Here is a 19,320-nt window from a genome sequence, read left to right on the forward strand (position 1 = left end):
GGACGAGGAAGAGGGGCAGTGTTTAAAGGCACAGTAACGGTGAAAGTGCTATTGTCAGCAGTTTGTACACGTTTTCCCTATCTTGTATACCGCATTTTTGTACTTACACGAATATATTGGGGAAAAAGGGAGCTGCAGCTTTGCCAGTAAAAAACTATCTGTGGATCCGCTTCACATATGAGGGGCGTTTTATTTATTTTAGGAAGTAATTTATTTTCCAGGATAGGATACAGCCTCGGAGGTCCTTTCAACAGGTCAGTGACTGGATAAAGCAGTGGCCAGGGGGACAGACTACCTGGATGTCTCAATCCTTCCTCCTTTTTCTGGAGCCATACTTTACCTAGCAATTTGGCATCTCAAACACCCCCACCACCCACTGTGCATCTTTAAAAATATTAACTTTTGAGATCACAGGCACCAATCAAAAGCAGTGGCATAGTAAGGGGTGGAGGGTGCAAACTTTGCTGGCACCTTCCCCTCCCCCTTTAAAATCTTCACCAGCACAATCAACTACTCTAACCTGCTGCTCACCAGCCAGCTTGGCTCCCTCTGAAATTATTTCCAGGTCACAGGGCCAGGAAGTGATGTCAGAGGGAAAGGCAGTCTGAGCAGCAGGCTCTGGGGAAGATTTAAAGAGGTACGGGGTGGGAAGGGAGGGCATAGAAGGAGTGTGGGGGTGGAGAGGATGGGGGGGGGCACCACCGCCCCTCACTATGCCACTGATCAAGAGCCTTCTGACATAACTTTCTGTTTATGCATAGGCAGACAGCATCAGAATGAAGGCCAGTAATAAAGCACAGTTACTTACCGTAACAGGTGTTATCCAGGGACAGCAGGCAGATATTCTTGACTGATGGGTGACGGCACCGACGGAGCCCCGGTACGGACAATTTTAGAGTGATTGCACTCTAAGAACTTGGAAAGTTCTAGTAGGCCGCACCGCGCACGCGCGAGTGCCTTCCCGCCCGACAGAGGCGCGTGGTCCCCAGTTAAGATAAGCAAGCTAAGAAGCCAACCCGGGGAGGTGGGTGGGACGCAAGAATATCTGCCTGCTGTCCCAGGATAACACCTGTTACGGTAAGTAACTGTGCTTTATCCCAGGACAAGCAGGCAGCATATTCTTGACTGATGGGTGACCTCTAAGCTAACAAAAAGAGGGATGGAGGGAAGGTTGGCCATTAGGAAAACAAATTTTGCAAAACAGATTGGCCGAAGTGTCCATCCCGTCTGGAGAATGCATCCAGACAATAGTGAGATGTAAAAGTATGAACTGAGGACCAAGTAGCAGCCTTGCAGATTTCCTCAATAGGAGTGGAACGGAGGAAAGCTACAGATGCTGCCATAGCTCGAACTCTATGGGCCGTGACAGAACCTTCCAGTGTCAGTCCGGTCTGAGCATAACAGAATGAAATGCACGCTGCAAGCCAATTAGACAACGTACGTTTAGAAACAGGACGTCCCAATTTATTCGGATCAAAGGACAGAAAGAGTTGAGGAGTTGATCTGTGGGGCTTAGTACGCTCTAAATAGTAAGCTAAAGCCCGCTTACAGTCCAAAGTATGCAGAGCCTGTTCTCCAGAATGAGAGTGAGGTTTCGGGAAGAAGACAGGCAGAACAATGGATTGGTTGAGATGGAATTCAGAGACAACCTTAGGGAGAAACTTTGGATGTGTACGCAGAACCACCTTGTCAAGATGAAAGACTGTAAAAGGTGGATCCGCAACTAGTGCATGTAGCTCACTGACCCTCCTGGCAGAGGTTAGAGCAATGAGGAAGACCACTTTCCAAGTGAGAAACTTGAAAGGAGTCATAGCCAAAGGTTCAAATGGAGACTTCATTAAAGCGGAGAGAACCACATTGAGATCCCAGACTACAGGGGGTGATTTAATAGGTGGTTTCACATTGAAAAGACCCCGCATGAATCTGGAAACTAAGGGATGAGCTGAAAGGAGTTTCCCCATGAACTGGCTCATGAAAAGCAGCAATAGCACTGAGGTGGACTCTGATGGAAGTAGACTTGAGGCCAGAGTCGGACAAAAAAAGAAGATAATCCAACAATGTCTCCACTGCAAGGGAAGTGGGATCAAGATGATGAAGAAGACACCAGGAAGAAAATCTTGTCCACTTCTGATGGTAACATTGCAGAGTGGCCGGTTTCCTGGATGCGTCCAGAATGGAAAGAACGGGCTGAGATAAAAGAGTATCATGAGAAGTCAGCCCGAGAGATACCAAGCTGTCAGGTGCAGAGACTGGAGGTTGGGATGTAGAAGGATCTCCTGATGCTGTGTAAGCAGAGAAGGAAACAGTGGAAGAAGAAAGGGTTCCCTGGAACTGAGTTGATGTAGAAGGGAGAACCAATGTTGCCTGGGCCACCGTGGAGCAATCAGAATCATGGTGGCTCGTTCCCTCTTGAGCTTGAACAAAGTCCTTAACATGAGAGGCAGAGGAGGGAAAGCGTACAGGAACAGATTGGACCAGTCGAGGAGAAATGCATCCGCTGCCAGACGGTGAGGAGAGTAGAGTCTGGAGCAGAATAGGGGCAGCTGGTGATTGTGAGGAGCTGCAAAGAGGTCTATCTGAGGAGTGCCCACTGAGCGAAGATGGATTGTAGAGCGAAATGGTAGAGTGTCCACTCGTGAGGCTGGAGAATTCTGCTGAGCTTGTCCGCCAAGGAATTCTGTTCTCCCTGAATGTAGATAGCTTTCAGGAATAGATGGTGATCTATGGCCAAAGCCCAAATCTTCTGAGCTTCCTGGCACAAGAGGCGAGAGCCTGTCCCACCCTGCTTGTTGATGTAGTACATCGCAACTTGATTGTCTGTGCACAGCAAGAGGACTTGAGGAAAGAGAAGATGTTGGAAGGCCTTGAGGGCATAAAACATCGCTCTGAGTTCCAGGAAATTGATGTGATGCTTCATTTCCTTGGCTGTCCAAAGTCCTTGAGTTTGGAATTTGTTCAAATGAGCTCCCCAGGCGTAAGGGGAGGCGTCGGTGGTGATGATAAGGTGATGAGAAGGTAGATGGAACAGAAGACCTCTGGAGAGATTTGAGGATATCAACCACCATTGTAGAGACTGATGAAGAGACGATGTCACAGATATGTGTCGTGAGCAGGGATCCGTCGCTTGGGACCACTGGGTAGCTAGGGTCCATTGAGGAGTGCGCAGGTGAAGATGTGCGAAGGGTGTGACATGAACTGTGGAGGCCATGTGACCCAAGAGTATCATCATTTGCTTGGCAGAGATGGAATGTTGTGGAAGCACCTGCTGACATAGAGGCTGAAGAGTTTAAAGACGGTTGGACGGCAGGAACGCTCTCATGAGGACTGTGTCCAGCACCGCTCCAATGAATTGAAGTCTCTGAGTGGGGATGAGATGAGACTTGGGTAGATTGATCTCGAACCCCAAAAGTTGTAGAAACAGGATGGTTTGGTTGGTGGCCAGGAGTACTGTCTGAGATGAATTGGTCTTTATCAACCAATCGTCCAGTTAAGGAAACACCTGAAGGTGGTGGGAACGTAGAAAGGCAGCCACCACAATCAGACATTTGGTAAACACTCTTGGAGAGGAGGCAAGACCGAAGGGTAGCACCTTGTACTGGTAATGACAACGATTGATCATGAAGCGTAGGTACTGTCTGGAGGCCAGATTGACCGGTATATGAGTGTATGCTTCTTTGAGATCGAGGGAACATAGCCAGTCGCCTTGATTGAGAAGAGGGTAAAGAGTGGCCAGAGAAAGCATTCTGAATTTTTCTTTGACCAAGCATTTGTTGAGATCGCGAAGATCTAAAATGGGTCTGAGATCTCCTGTTTTTTTGGGAACTAGAAAATAACGGGAGTAGAATCCCTGCCCCTTTTGATCTAGAGGAACTTCCTCTATGGCGTTCAGAAGGAGGAGGGATTGAACCTCTTGAAGGAGGGAAGACTGAGGAGTGTTCAAAGCAGACTCTTTTGGTAGACTTTGGGCAGGAAGAGTCTGAAAGTTGAGAGAGTAGCCGTGGCGGATGATGTTGAGGACCCACTGATCCGAGGTGATGGTTTCCCAACGGCTTATAAAATGAGTAAGGCGTCCTCCTATAGGCAGCGGAAGATGGGCAGATGGAGGGATACTGGCTATGTCCTGGAGAACCAAGTCAAAAGGGTTGTGAGGATTTTTGTGGAGGAGGAGGCTTCACCTGTTGCTGCTGCTGTGTCGGTCTATTGTTTTGCCTCTGCTATTGCCTCTGACGCCTGGGTTGTTGAGGTGCCGGTGGCAAAGGATGAGCCACAAATCGACGTTGGTATGCCGATTGCTGACAAAAGGGCCTGGTAGGTGGGGTCTTCTTTTTTGTTTTGAGGAGAGTATCCCACCTAGTCTCATGAGCTGAAAGCTTTTGGGTAGTGGAGTCCATGGATTCTCCAAACAGCTCATCCCCCAGGCAAGGTGCATTAGCCAGTCGATCCTGATGATTGACATCAAGTTCTGAAAGTCTGAGCCAGGCCAGTTGACGCATGGCCACCGACATAGCCGTGGCCCGAGAGGTCAGCTCAAAGGTGTTATAGATCGATCTGACCATGAACTTACGAAGTTGTAAGAGCGATGAAGAAGTTTGGCGAAAGACAGATCTTTTACGGTCAGGGAGGTATTTTTCAAAAGATGACAAATTTTGAATGAGATGCTTAAGATAGAAAGAAAAATGGAAAGCATAGTTCCCTGATCTATTAGCAAGCATCGCATTCTGATATAACCTCTTGCCAAACTTATCCATGGCTTTACCTTCTCTGCCAGGAGGGACAGAGGCGTACACACTAGCCCCCGTAGATTTCTTTAAAGTGGATTCCACCAATAAAGATTCATGAGGGAGTTGCGGTTTGTCAAAACCTGGAATAGGTATGACCTTATATAAGGAGTCCAGTTTTCGAGGAGCTCCTGGAATGGTCAAGGGCGTCTCTAGATTTTTGTAGAAAGTTTCTCGCAAAATATCATGGAGAGGTAATTTTAGGAATTCCCTTGGAGGCTGATCAAAGTCCAGTGCATCGAGAAATGCCTTGGATTTTTTAGATTCAGCCTCCAAGGGAATAGAGAGAGAGTCACACATCTCTTTGAGAAAAGAGGTGAAAGAAGTTGCATCAGGTTTGGAGGACGGATCTAAACCAGAAGGATCCTCGTCCCCTGACGAACACTCTCCCTCAGAGAGGAAAGGTTCCTCTGAATCACCCCACAGATCAGGGTCCCTCACTTGAAAGCTGCGGTCCCGTGACTCCGGTGTGGAGGGTTCCAGGTGTCGAGTTTTGTGAGTCGACTTACCAGATCTCTGTGAAACGGTACCGGGAGATGTTATAGGGTGTGCCGGTGCCGAAGTTTGTACGGCCTGGTGTAAGGACCTTGGTTCCGACGCTAAGATCGGCATGGATGCTGATGAAGCCGTATGTACCTGTACCGACAAAGTGGATACCGATAAAAGAGGTTGCTCCACTGCCGGTACCGGTGGCTCAGACCGGACCGGAACTGGAAGGCTCGGAGTCAAAAGAGCAGGAAGGAGCTGTTGTAATTGCTCCTTGAGCTGCACTTGCAGGACAGCGGCAATTCGCTCGTCCAGCGAAGGCACCGGTACCGCTTTTTTCTTCTGCGGTACCTTTGGTGCCGCTCTACACTCCGAAGAGGAACCCGAGGTCGAGGGGCTCACCTCAATCGGAGCGGGAGCGCTTCCGTGGGCGCCTCGAGGTCGGCAGGATTGGGCTCGCTGCCACTGAGACCGGAGGGTGCTCCAGCGGGGAAGGCTTCTTAGCCGGCTTACCTGAGGGATGCGACGCCGGCGCGGTGTCGCGCGGCATCGATGAGGTAGGTGCCGACTGCATTGGGGCCGGGGCCGCCGAATCCGACATCTCGGTACCAAATAAAAGCCGCTGTTGGATCTGGCGGTTTTTTAAAGTTCTCTTTTTTAGAGTGGCACAGCAGGTGCAGGTGGACGCCCGATGGTCAGGACCCAGGCACTGTAAGCACCAGTTGTGCGGGTCGGTGAGGGAAATGGGCCTTGCGCACCGCTGGCACTTCTTAAAACCGGGTTGGGGGGGCATGAACGTGAAAACTGCTTCTGCCAAATCGAAGGCCGAGGCCTCGATGGTGGCAGCAGGCCCCGCCGGGGCAAACCCGAAAAAAGAAGAAAAAAAGAAAAGAAAATTCTTTTTTTTTTTTTTTTTAGAAAATAAGAAAAAGAAAAAGGGAAATAATTCCGAAAAGGTTTACGCAAGCGGGAAGGCGTTTGAGAAAAAATTTTCAACAGCCGTTGAAAGTGCGTCTTCTTAGCTCCGCGGAAACTAAGAAACTGGGGACCGCGCGCCTCTGTCGGGCGGGAAGGCACTCGCGCGTGCGTGGTGCGGCCTACTAGAACTTTCCAAGTTCTTAGAGTGCAATCACTCTAAAATTGTCCGTACCGGGGCTCCGTCGGTGCCGTCACCCATCAGTCAAGAATATGCTGCCTGCTTGTCCTGGGATAATTAACATTATTTCTCTTTGATTCATGAAAGATTGTTATAAACGTCCAGGAGAGGTGGGGGTTAAATAGCTGTATATTATTTGTTGGAAGAGTTCAGTATGTTATATTACTTTGTGGTTAATCTGATTGCACTATGTATTTGATTGCAAAAATTAATAAAGAATTTTTTTTAAAAAATGAAGGCTAGTGCAAGCTACAATATGTATGTGATTCACTGCTCGCTGATGACATATGGAAGTGAAGTTTTCAAAAACTATGCTGGGGAGGTTGAAAGACCAGGAGATATGCCAGATTGCCAGAAGGAGAGGGGGAGGGAAAGATAGCCTTCAGATAACAGGACTTGTGATTCCCTCCAGCCATAGCAGGGTGCACCACTGCTGGGTGGGTCTGAATTAGTGCTGCCCGATTTAGGGCAAAATTATTCCATTCGATTTGTCCTACTGAATCAATTTTTTGATTCAATTCGCTTTTCCCGCCCAACCAGGCATTTATTTATTTATTTTTCATCGTCCTGGCACCCTAACTGAGACAAGCCCTACCAGCATACGTCCTTGTTCAACAGGAACCTGTCTAACTTTGTCTTGAATCCCTGGAGGGTGTTTTCCCTATAACAGAATCTGGAAGAGCGTTCCAGTTTTCTACCACTCTCTAGGTGAAGAAGAACTTCTTTACGTTTATATGGAATCTATCCCATTTCTGTTTTTACTTCTCCAGGGTTGCAGTACATGCCAAGTTTAACTTCTTGGGATTCCTAGTTCAATTTTTGTCTACATATTGTGGTGGAGAGAAGGCTAAAGTCACTGACCTGCCTTGACCTCCACAGCACCAGGCCGAACAATCCCTGGAGTAGCCCAGTGAGGATTGGTGACAAAAATAAACAGATCCAAAATCCAGTTTAATCTATGTCACATATTTATTTCACCCCAATAGGGCATAAAGGCAAACAAAAGAGTTCATTCTTGTGCACTTTCACTGTTCAAACCCAGTCCCAAAACTTTTGTGCTTTGTGTTCAAACTTAACTAGTCCAAAATCAAAATAGCAGTTCCAAAAACTCTGTAGCTTCATGCCAGTCTCTGGTCAAATAAATTTCTCTTCAGTTACCTTCTAGGGCTTTCAGAATCCACCCCACCCCCCTCTTTGGCTACCGGGCTTCGCTCATCTATGAGGAGATATGAGGCTTCTGGTTGCTTCCCACTCTATTGAAGTGACCTAGCCTCTTCCTAACCTAACAGGGAATTTTACTATAATCCCTCAGTTATCTAAGTAACTCAGGCTCTCTCACCTCATTCACTGTGTTTACCAGCTGTACACTGAACCTTAACTAGCTATGAGGTTCAGTGAGAAGGGACTATCCTCCCGAATAGATAGTAATCTCTCCCATAATCCCCTCAGGTGTGGTTTAAGTTATACTTCCTTAGCATTACTTTCATAACATAACACTGGCTTCATAGCATAGCGAACGGGAAAAGAAAGGGTTACTGATTTCCCCTTCCCCTACACACTGCAGCTTCCCCTGCACCTAACAGAAATACATCTTGAAGCTTGTTAGCTTTAACGTTCTCTCTTAGGCTAGCACTACACTTAGCATAGTCTTAACATCGAGCTCTTTGTCTAGCGTTAAGCAGGAAAATCACATAACATTTCTTAATGCAACTCTAAGGAAAGAAATATCATTCATATAATGTTCTAGGCAACTCTCGTCTTCCCTTGGTTCCCACGACATTCCTGTCTTGTCTCTAGAGCTAACTGAAACATTCTCTCCAAAATCCATGCATTCATCTGCCACTGGCACTACACTTCCTTCAGACTCAGATAGCATTTCTACATCTAGGACCTTTGGCATATGGTTCCTACCCCATGTAGAATCTTTAGCCTTATTGAGCCTCAGAGGCTCTCTAGCTGTGATATCCCTCTCAGCCTTTCTCCCATGAGTTGCAACTGCTGAAGGCTTTGGCAAGCTGCCCTCTTCCGTCCCTTTCCTGTCTTCCCACCTGTTTAACTTCACAGGTGGAACAGAAGTTCTTATTGGTTGGAGCACAGGTTGTTTGCCTGCCTGTCTCAAAGCTTTCTGCCATAGCTTTGTCTGGGATGCTTTCTCAACCCCACCCCCTCTCTTCTCTCTGTTAGGATCCTCAGACATGGATGCATAAGCCTGTGGTGCAGAAATACTTTTATTTCCTGCAGCTTTTAGTTTTAGCTGTTTGCTACTGACTTTAGTTTCCTCTCCAGTGACAGGGCAGGTTCCTTTATTCCCTTACTGAAACCTAGGGATTTCTCTGGTTTCCAACTTTTCCCCATCACAATATTTTTACAGTAAAACCTTGGATTGCAAGGAACTTGGTTTGCAAGTGTTTTGCAAGACAAGCAAAATATTTTATTCAATTTTAACTTGATATACTTGCAAGGTCTTGCAATACAAGTATATACACATCACAACTGAGCCAATGGTTCTTCTCTCTCTGATGTTGCAAGAGTGTAGTGACTCTTCTATACGAGTGAAGTCTTGCAATACGAGTACATAAAGTATATACGCATCATATCATCACAATTGAGCCAATGGTTCTCTCTCTGATGCTGCAGGAGTGTAGTGACTGTTCTAAACGAGTGAAGTCTTGCAATACAAGTACGTATAGTATTTTGTATTAAAGTTTTTGGGTTGTGGAACAAATTATCTGAGTTTCCATTATTTCCTATGTGGAAATTCGTTTTGATATACGAGTGCTTTGGATTGCAAGCATGCTTCTGGAATGAATTATGCTCATAAACCAAGGTTGTACTGTATATTTAATTTGTGATCCCTTATTCTGTATTTGGTGAGGGCCTGTTGGTGTGATAGTATTGGCAAGTAGGGAGATCAGAGGGAAGGCAAGGAGTAAAGGGGATCTGGGGGCCCCCTCCTTTATCTTCTCATCTGGGCCCTAGCAAGTCTAACACTAGCCCTGACCCTTGCTGTAGCTGGTGGGGATCCCCAAGCATCACCATCTAAGGACCTCCTCCAAAGGTGGCCAGAACTCCCATAACCAGATTCCATTCTCAGCACATATTACAGGAGGCCACCACTGAGCACTGCAATGTTAAAGAAAACAAGAAAGCAAGCTTGAAAATGAAGTAGCTTGACTATAAATCCCATCTTCCATGCATGTAGAAAAGAAATAAAGACCATACTCTTCAAGAAAACTCTGAAAAAAGAAATAATACTGCAAGTCTCAAACTCCACCTCTCACTAAAGCCAACTACCCCAAACAAATAACCTTACCCATTTCTTACTCTGTTTGAAAATGACCAATTTTTTTTTTTTTTTGAAAGTTCTTGTAATACATCTTGGATAATTCTTTTGTAATCCGCCTTGAACTGCAAGGTAATGGCGGAATAGAAATCCCTAATGTAATGTAATGTAATGTAATATAAACAAAATTACTAGATACCAGAAAAAAGGACTTCAGCAGAAAAAAGGAATGCATATTTATTTGCAGTAAAAATCAGGGTTGAAAAATTTATCAGCAAAATTACAATAAAGTTGATTTCAGGTTCATTTGCTGGATAGAAACTTCAAATCTGAATGTGGTAAACCCACATGCGAATCATCTCAGATAGCAGCTAAGGTCCTATTCCAGCATTCCAGGTGCTCACATTCCTAGCCAAATTTATTTTGTCCTCTCCTCTTCTCCCCCCTCCCCGTTAATACAGTGCAAAAAAAAAAGAAAACAAAGGGCTCATTTTACGAAGCTGCGTTAGCGGCTTTATCGCACGCACCTTTTTAGCGCATGCTAACCCCCGCGCTAGCTGAAAAACTACCGCCTGCTCAAGGGGAGGTGGTAGTGGTTAGCAAATTAGCGGGCGCTGTTATGCGCGTTAAACCGCTAACGCAGCTTCGTATAAGGAGCCCAAAGTATCAATGAATTTACATATTATTTTCCATTTTCCAGCGTGTGTTTGAATGTAGCCTTGCATGGCGCAAAATTATGTACAATTTTCTTGCCATAACTCATTATTCACAGATAATATTTTGCGGCAAAATACATACAAATAAAATTTTTTAACAATTTCTTACAACAATCAAAGCACAAAAGATACTTCCAATGGAATGATTATTTTTGGATTTGTTGAAGTTAATGGTTTGTTAAAGGTATGGTCAGAAAGGATTCCCAGTTTAGGAGGAATCCACTGTTTTTCAGTTTGGGAAACGACACTCATCCCCTCTTCCGCCAAATTCTAGTGTCAAACTTCGGTCTGTGGCTTCTCCTTATGGTTCATTCGACAAGCGATCGATCATTCATGGCATATCAGAGCTATCAACGGACCAATGAAGTGTGTTTCTCTTGTATCTCTTAGGAATACTCCAATCTTCCCTCCAAGCACTGATTCTATACTAGCCTGGATTTTAAAAGGCTGTAAGGAGTGATGGACAATTAGGTGCATGTAATTTCTGTTTATAGCTTGATGTATGTTTTTATCAAAGCTTTCTCCATTTCCAGTACATTTTCTATAAATTAAATACACAAAAGAAGGTAAATGGATTTTGGAGCATCATTTTCTTAATATGTGAAGAAAAGACTCACTGAATTGCCCTAGGCAAGGAGAAGCTGAATTAGAGGAGGAACTGTAGCATATTTTATTACATTAAACTTGGACAGAGCACTGATGCTCCCTGACAATTAAATATGGTTTAGAGCCCCCAACGCCACTTCTAGCGGGGTAAAGACAGCTCACATCTCTTATTCTGCTGCATATACAGAAAACAGTGTTTGAATCAGAATGGGCAACTGGGAGATGAATGTCACAGCTACAGCACTGACAGGCAGTCCCAAGTTCTTACGGGTGGCAATGTGTGTGATACTGTATTCCACTATCAATTAATAAAATTTTCCTTTTCCAGTGGATACAGCACCAATAACCCATCTTTAAAATGTTCCTAATATTTTATTACTTTCTAAGATACAAAGGACTTCATTTGTTTTATTACAGCACTGGCAATAAATCTCATGACTGTGATCAAACAGATCTGCTTGGTACATAGGCTGAGGGCTCAGTGCAGTTGCACCCTTCCTGTGCAGATTAAGAGCACTTTGCAGCTGGTGTACCCAGGAGAGAAGGTGCCAAGGTAAACCACCAGCAAAAAGAGTCACAGAATTGTCTCAGACACAGAAGGACATTTCAGTCCCTCTCCCTGATCTCACCATCAATGAGAGACAAAGGGGGAGAGAAAGCTAGAACACCTCATCTGACCATAACTCCAGTCTATCAGCTTGGTCACAATCTACATTCCCAACTTCACTTTTCTTTGCCAAAATGTAACTTGGCAAACTTATAAATCTTATATACAAGCAACACAACTTATGATCCATGCCCACAAGAACCCTGTTCAGTAAGGGGCTTCCAGCAGACGGAGAATAGTCCCAGGTGTCACATCTGCATGGATCTCTCTTAATGGTGGAGGATTCCACATTCAGAGCTTGGGTTGCGGGCATTTTGTGCAAAAGAATGGCTTTACAGGCGACTGCAGAACATATGTTGGGGCACTGCCAATCACTGTACCCCCTCTTCCTCCACATAAGTTGAAGGAAACCAACCGATCTGTAAAGAGAAATAGTGGCACCATCAGGGGACAGCCAACTCTGTGCTGCTTCCAATCTATAAATCATTACACAGAAATTGAGACTTGAACCCCTTCCACTTGAACCATAGTCCCAGAAGTAGATTCAAGAAAGTGCACCAAAACTTAACTGTGAAATTGTATGCATGCTAAGTGCCAATTCTATAATGGCACATGCACACAAAATTGCCATTACAGAATAGAGTATAAGTCAGTATGTGCAAGCTTAACTTTGGCTTGAGCAGTTACACCATGTCAAAGGCTGGGTGTACAGCATATGGTCATGCCTAAAGTTGGCAGTTGGATACATAAGTGACAGTAAACTATAACTCACACATGCAACTTTAAGACATGCCCCTGACCCACCCATTTAGTTGTGCACTATAGAATTTAGGCGCTAAAGGCCTGATTCTCAAAAATGCACGTCCTGATGGCAGGCAGTGGTAGGTGTCATACTGTCATCTGGCAGCCAATCAGGATGCACGTAAAAAAAAAAAAACAACAACTCTCCAAGGTCTCTGTAGGCCTCCAGAGTGTGTCTATGGAGAAACAAAGCACATCTATGTAAACGCGTGGTGACACTTAAGTACACCCCAGGCAGGGTGTGGGTGTGGCTTTGCCCGGAAGCCTTGGGCAGGCTTAAGCATCACTACACGTCTACGTAGATGTGAGAGAAACACCTTAAATATAGGCCTGAAAAATGCTGGCCTACATTTTGGGTGTCTGACCGGGACTGTAGATGTGATTTTCTTTTGGATGCCAACATGTGATTGACAAGCGATCGGCGGCCGCTGATGTCGGTGTCCAAAAGAGAATCAGGCCCTAAGGACCCAATTCTATAAACAGTGCCTAGGTTAAGCACCGCTAGGCACCCTATTCATGGATGTCTAGCGACACCTAATTTAGTTCTGCGGCACCTAGCAATGCCTAAGTCAAGGTGCCCTCTGACACCTAACACCACCTACCTGAAAAGTAAGCGTGGTTAGGGGTGGAAAATAGTTGTGGTTGACTTAGGCATCACTAGGTGTTGTCATTATATGCTGGTAAATTAGGCCAGGAAGATTCTGGCCTAATATACCAGAGCCTACAAAGACACCTAGCGATGCCTAAGCATGCCTAGGTGCCTCTAGGCATGATTCTATAAAGAATGCCTAGCAGATGATTGAAAACTGCGCGGAGCGGTGATGTTTATAGAATAGCATCTAAGTGCAGTTATGCACTTACCTATATATTAGTGCCAATTAACACCAACTAAGAGCTATTATTGATACTTAAGGACAATTGGCAACTAATTAAAATGAGTTAGGCATGCAATGGCACTAGTTGAAAATTTGGGCACAAAAATTATCGAATCTGGGGACTTAGTCCCAGACCAAAGCTCCCATAACTGACCTCTTTCAATGAGAAAGTATCATTTTTTTTATCCAGAAGAAATAAAAACAAATTTCCTTTTGCAAGGTTTCACCTATTCAGAATTATAACCATCTTTCCCACACAATGCTGGAAGTATTTTCTGCTGTTGTACTACTTATGTTACACAGATTGCATGAGCAAGAACGAATTATTGCACTATGAGTACTTGCAGATAAAGAGATTAATACAATAGGCTGATTACAGGCATCTCAATATTCAAATGGACAGTGGTGTGGTAAGGGTAGGAGGCGCCCAGGGCGGTGGTGCCCCCCGGGCCCTCCTCTCCGCTCCCCCCTCCCCCGGTACCTCTTCATCTTCACCAGCACGAGTGGCTTCTGCAAGCATGCTCCTCGCACCAGCATTAGATTCCCTCTGACGTCACTTCCTGGCCCCATGTCCCGGAAGTGATTCAAAGGGGAACCAGGCTGGCATGAGCAACAGGCAGAAGTTGCTTGTGCTAGTGAAGATAATATGGAGGTACGGGATGGGGGAGGTGGCAGGGCAGGGCAGAGGTGCTAGTGCCCCCATTGACTTGGCACCCGGGGCGGTCCGCACCCCCTTACTATGCCACTGCAAATGGACTTATACACTCAGCGGTAAGTGCCAACCATATATTCATCCTTTAAAAAATATTGGACCATCTATTGCTTAACTTGTTATAGCCAAAAGTTAAATGTTTAATTTTGAGTGGGATTTGGGGTAAACCATGGGCTGAAAAAAAAGGTTACACAGTGAATGGCAAAATTTAGTACTTCTACATTTAACTGAAACAGCCTGTTGTGAAATGTGAATTCATGTCAGTGTGTGTCTCCTGTTTAAGTTACATTTGAAGATATCAGTCAATTATGGCTTTAAGCAGGTGTCATAAAATTTTACTTTTTGGATGAAAAAAATTGCATTAACCCCCCCCCCCCCTTTTACCAAACTGTAGCGTGGTTTTTAGTGCCAGCCGCGGTGGTAACAGCTCTGAAGCTCATAGAATTCCTAAAAGTATCAGAGCTATTACCACCATGGCCGGCGCTAAAAAAACCCGCTACGGTTTTGTAAAAGGCGGGTAAATAGTAGGCTGATGAAGGGTTGTGGGAATAATTGCTCAAAGAATTGATTGGGCTTTTATCTCTAAATGGTGTGATACTAAATTAAGGGTTCCTTTTATCAAGGCGCGCTATGGGGGTTAGCGCGTCGGACATTTCATCACGCGCTAACCCCCGTGGCAGCCTAAAATCCTAACGCCTCGTCAATGGAGGCGTTAGGTACTAGCGCAGCAGGCGGTTTAACGCGCGGTATTCTGCGCATTAAATCGCTACCGCGCCTTTGTAAAAGGACCGCTCAGTTTAAAATTGGATGTGGGGTAGTATGTTCGTGAAGTTCTGATATTTAACTATTCCAGGAAAAGTAGCAGACTAAAACATTTTTTGGTGCCTAGTGTGAATTTTTGAAGACTACATATAACTTAGGCATTCAACTCTAAATGCACAAATACCAAATCTAATGCAAACAAAATTTGTTTAACTTTATAAGACCAAGATGTGGGCTAGTAAGCATTGTTATTTGTTGATATAAGAATGTTAATATATTTGTTTCTTGAATTGTCTATCCTGTTTCCTATGTGTAAATGGAAATGTTATAAATTGTCAAAAAAAAAAAGTCATATGAGCTTTTTCAGCTAAAAACCTAAATATAACTTTAAATGGATTTCTCTTTTTTTAATATCTTTATACATTTTAAAGCCAAAAATAAGTGCAACATATTTTACAGACATTTTACACTTTAACAACACTTAAATTCTATCAAATTATATTTATGACAAATACATATATCAACCTCCCCCTTTATACATAACCAACAATTGCACTCTAAATAAAAATAACTCCCCACCCTCCCTAGATGTGCATGATCAAAGGGCAAAATCAACAATCACTCCTTGCAGAATTCTCTCAATGGCTCCCAAACATCCATAAATTTCTTATAATGTCCCTATTGTATGGCCATCATACGCTCCATTTTAATTTTAAGATTTCTTATCTATCTAAACATTAAGCAGATGGTGGACCACTGAAAACCAGCTTCATGGTGTCCACTAGTTCAGCACTGGGTTGTAGGTTGTACAATCTTTAGAAAACAGCATTTGCTGATTAGTGGCGTTCTCCTAATGATACAATGCAGTCTGCTCATGGTGGCTTACCCGTCCATTTGTCTCTCCTTTCCACCAGCCCTGGTCTCCTCCTATCCGGCTGTAGATTGTTACCACATCGCCCTCCCGTAGGGAGAGCTCTCGCATATCACGGGCTGCAAAATTATATCTCGCTACAGCTGTTCCTATTGCACGAGATGTAAACACTGTACACAGAGGGGAAAAGAGGGAGAAAGTAAGACCATGAAAAAGTAGCTGGGCTACTTCAAGCCATAGTATAAATATATATGGCTAAGAATTAATACAACTTTCTTTGAGCACATTTATCATGGAGACTGCCAGTCTGCTAACACAGGGTCAGGGTCTGGCAATTCTTTTCATCAATCAGTTAAGGAGCAGCCCTTTCCTTGCCAATTTTCTTATGCTGTGTATTGAAGAAAACTGACAGGCTAAAAGATACAGCTACAGTCTCAACCTAAACTTTTGCCATTTATTGACTGTGTATCTTGCAAGGAAATAGAAGGGTCTTGGTTTAACGGTTGCAGCACCACGAGCTGTGAAACACCTCAACAGCTCTCTTATCCTATAGTCTAGAGCAGGGGTGTCCAACCTTTTGACTTCCCTGGGCAGCACTGGCTGAAAAAAATGTTTCTGGGGCCGCGCAAATGCTGCAGCAAGACAGAGGGAGCTGGCAAGACAGTAAACACCAGGGGGCAGCAGAGGAAAACACTACATCGCTCTTGACTGGAGCCGCACAAAATACTTCACGGGGCCGCAGGTTGGACACCCCTGGTCTAGAGTGACAGTGCCAAATATAAAGCACTGGAGTATTATTGTGTGATACATGCTTTTGTGTGTTCCCTTGGAGTGCAGTGGGGCTACTGAAATTTTTATTTTGTTTTATTTTGCTCACATTTTTCATTAGAAGATGAAGCTGAGTTGCACTTGGTAACAGGAGGATACTCAGAAATCTTTCTTGAACTGTACCAATAAAGTGGCAAAATGCCATTAGAAATGGACCCCTTACTAAATTTCCTTGTATTATCTGGTCACTAAGGGGCCCTTTTATTTAGCTGTGTTGGGTGTTAATGAGTGCCTAACACAGCTTAAAGTGGCCTACTGCAAAATGTGCTCAGGCATCCTGCAGCAGCTGCAAAATTAGTGTGTATTCATTGTACACTAAAAAATATTTTTACTTTTTTTTTTTTTTTTATGGACATGTCAGGGTGCAGAGAGCGAGTATTCTTGCGCTAATCAGTAAGCACAGCTGCATTACTGTGCATTAACTGGTTAGCACAGGAATACCATATGCACCCTTGGGTAATGGTAAATGCTCATGTGGTAAACATTTTTAATGGCTGTGCACTAATGGCTTAGTATAACAATGTAATATAAGACTCCTAGAAGTAGTATTTTCTAATGAGTTACATCACACAGCTGTTGAATATATACTTTAGTCTAATTCATATTAATATACACTCAGAAATGTGTAGTTCGGCCAAGAACCAAAGCTCCTATAGTCAAACCCACCATCCAATCACTGTGTATAAAATCGTGAAAACTGTGAAAAACTGATTGGATGGTGGGTTCGACTACAGCTTTGGCTCTTGGCCGAACTACACATTTCTGAGTGTACTGTATATGAATATCAATTAGACTAAAGTATATATTCAATAGCTTTGTGATGTAACTCATTAGAAAATACTACTTCTAGGAGTCTTACATTGTTATACTAAGCCAATTTGACTTCCTAGCCTTTATTAAATATGTCTCCCTACTCCACCTGTTGTGACGAAGTGTGCACTAATGGCAACATTAGCACATGGCCATTAAAATGGCCTTGGCAGCAGGACAACCCTTATAAGGATGAGCTAAGGCCTTTTTTTTTTTTGCTGCAGCTTAATAAAAGTGTCCCTAAGTATCATTATTATGAAATGAATGGAACTCCCGCCATTCATTTCATAATAATGAATGGAGGGAGTTCCATTATTATGAAATGAATGCTGTTCCTGTACCCTCCCCAGCACCAGCTAATCCAGAAACAAGAACATCTGAGAGGGGAAATGAGCCCAGATTCTTGGCAAGGAAGTGTGCAGCAAGCACCACTGATCCACCAGGTCTGTCTCAACAAATGAGGTATTAAAACAAAATGAGAAATTATTTTTACAAGGATCTCAGAAGCCAGGCTTCTATTAAAAAAAATAATAATTTGGGACACTTTGTGAAAATATCAGTCCTTGTTACTGCCATATTTATCAGTGTAGTAGCCCATGGATTCCACATCCTGAACATCTGGGACATGGAGTCCCTTTGATAGGTTTCAGACTACAGGTCCTCGTCGACTTACGACCTGCGACCATTCGACTTTATGACGCGTTTCCCCCATCTCCCATCCCAGCCCATACTAACTATTTTTTACCCCTCACCGCTGGACCACCAGGGAAAAGGTACGTGGGGAGGGGTAAAATATACTTTAGTTAGTATAGGCTGACTTATGTCCAGATCGACTTGCGACCTGTCAGTTGGAACTAATCGCGGTTGTAAGTCGATAAGGACCTGTATTGATATTGTCTTACTAAGTCTGGCACAGTCAGTAGGCAGCACTTAGCACTCTCTAATGCAATTGCAGGAGGAGGAAGAAAAAGAGGAGGAGGAGAAGGATGCTGTACCTGACCAGAAAGGAGAGGACGAGGTCTGAGAAGAAAAGCTGAGGCCCTGAGGACTGAGAAAAGAAAAGTTGTAGGAAGCACAGGAAGCTGCAAAGAGGTCAAAGAGAACATAAAAAGTAAAAAAACAAAACAAGATAAACAAAACATAAAGCAACAAAGATGCACCTAGCAAATGAAAGACCTGGCTGGGGCAAGCACAGCTGCAGCTAGGAGAGCAGTTTTTGTGCAGACACCTGACCAGGCTGCTGGAGGGTAGTAAATATTCAATTTTAGAGATCTATCAATGATTTGCAATCAGAATCAAAAATACTGAAGTACAATCCTGATTCAAGCTAGAGAATGACATGGGGACAAATTTTTCCATATACCTGCAGGAACTCATTTTCTAATCTAATCTAATGCTTAACTTTGTATACCGAGACTTCAATCTAAAAAAGCTCGACTCGGTTTACAATAATTAATTTAGGTCAAGGGGTATATAAGGAAGGGTATCAAGGAAAATTAATTTCCAAAATTCTTGGTGATTAGAATGGTTTTCAAAGACTTATGAAAAACGGGAAAGGAGCCAGAGCTTCTTAGGAAAAGTGGAAGATTATTCCAAAGTTGGGTAAACTTGAAGGACAGAGATTGACCAAAAATTTTGGTTCTTTTGATACCTTTACTAGAAGGACGGGATAGCTTGAGTTGTTGGTCACCTTGCAAGTTCATTTCCTGTCCCTGCCCCATTCCTGCAAGCTCCGTCCTCTTCTGCACAAGCCTCAAACACTTTAAAATCATAAGTGTTCGAGGCTTGTGCAGTTAAGGCAGAGCTTACAGGAATGGGACAGGGACAGGGACAAAACTCACAGGGACGGGACGGGGAGACTGAATTCCTGTGGGGACGGGGACATTCTCTAATTCAAGCCCTTTAAGAACTCCCTAACTCTATGATACGCTGAACTCATGCTTCACCATTCATCCACTCCATCCCCTTTATGCAGCAGCCCCTCTCTACTCCCTCTGTCCTGCTTGTGATGCCCAAACCCAGCTTTACT

The 19,320-nt window shown here is 44.1% G+C and overlaps 1 protein-coding gene and 1 long non-coding RNA gene across 3 annotated transcripts in view; one reads left to right on the forward strand and one right to left on the reverse strand.

The window, feature by feature from the left end:
• The first annotated feature begins 111 nt into the window (after nucleotides 1–111).
• On the forward strand, nucleotides 112–19,031 carry LOC117368410. The gene is made up of 3 exons (XR_004540956.1): nucleotides 112–254; nucleotides 17,642–17,753; nucleotides 18,247–19,031. It is a non-coding gene; the product is annotated as an uncharacterized LOC117368410 (long non-coding RNA).
• VAV2 (vav guanine nucleotide exchange factor 2) overlaps nucleotides 9,912–19,320 on the reverse strand; it is a 337,587-nt gene continuing 328,178 nt past the window's right edge. Inside the window, exons 26-28 of one of the 2 annotated variants that reach the window (XM_033962034.1) lie at nucleotides 18,287–18,373; nucleotides 15,669–15,823; nucleotides 9,912–12,051 (exon numbers count right to left, since the gene is read on the reverse strand). In XM_033962034.1, coding sequence (XP_033817925.1) covers nucleotides 12,004–12,051; nucleotides 15,669–15,823; nucleotides 18,287–18,373 — 290 coding nt within the window. In that variant the 3' untranslated portion in view covers nucleotides 9,912–12,003. The remainder of the gene's footprint in view (nucleotides 12,052–15,668; nucleotides 15,824–18,286; nucleotides 18,374–19,320) is intronic. The other variant, XM_033962033.1, reaches the window with a different exon arrangement.

This window comes from Geotrypetes seraphini, chromosome 10 (genome assembly GCF_902459505.1).
Source record: "Geotrypetes seraphini chromosome 10, aGeoSer1.1, whole genome shotgun sequence".
Lineage (NCBI taxonomy): Eukaryota > Metazoa > Chordata > Amphibia > Gymnophiona > Dermophiidae > Geotrypetes > Geotrypetes seraphini.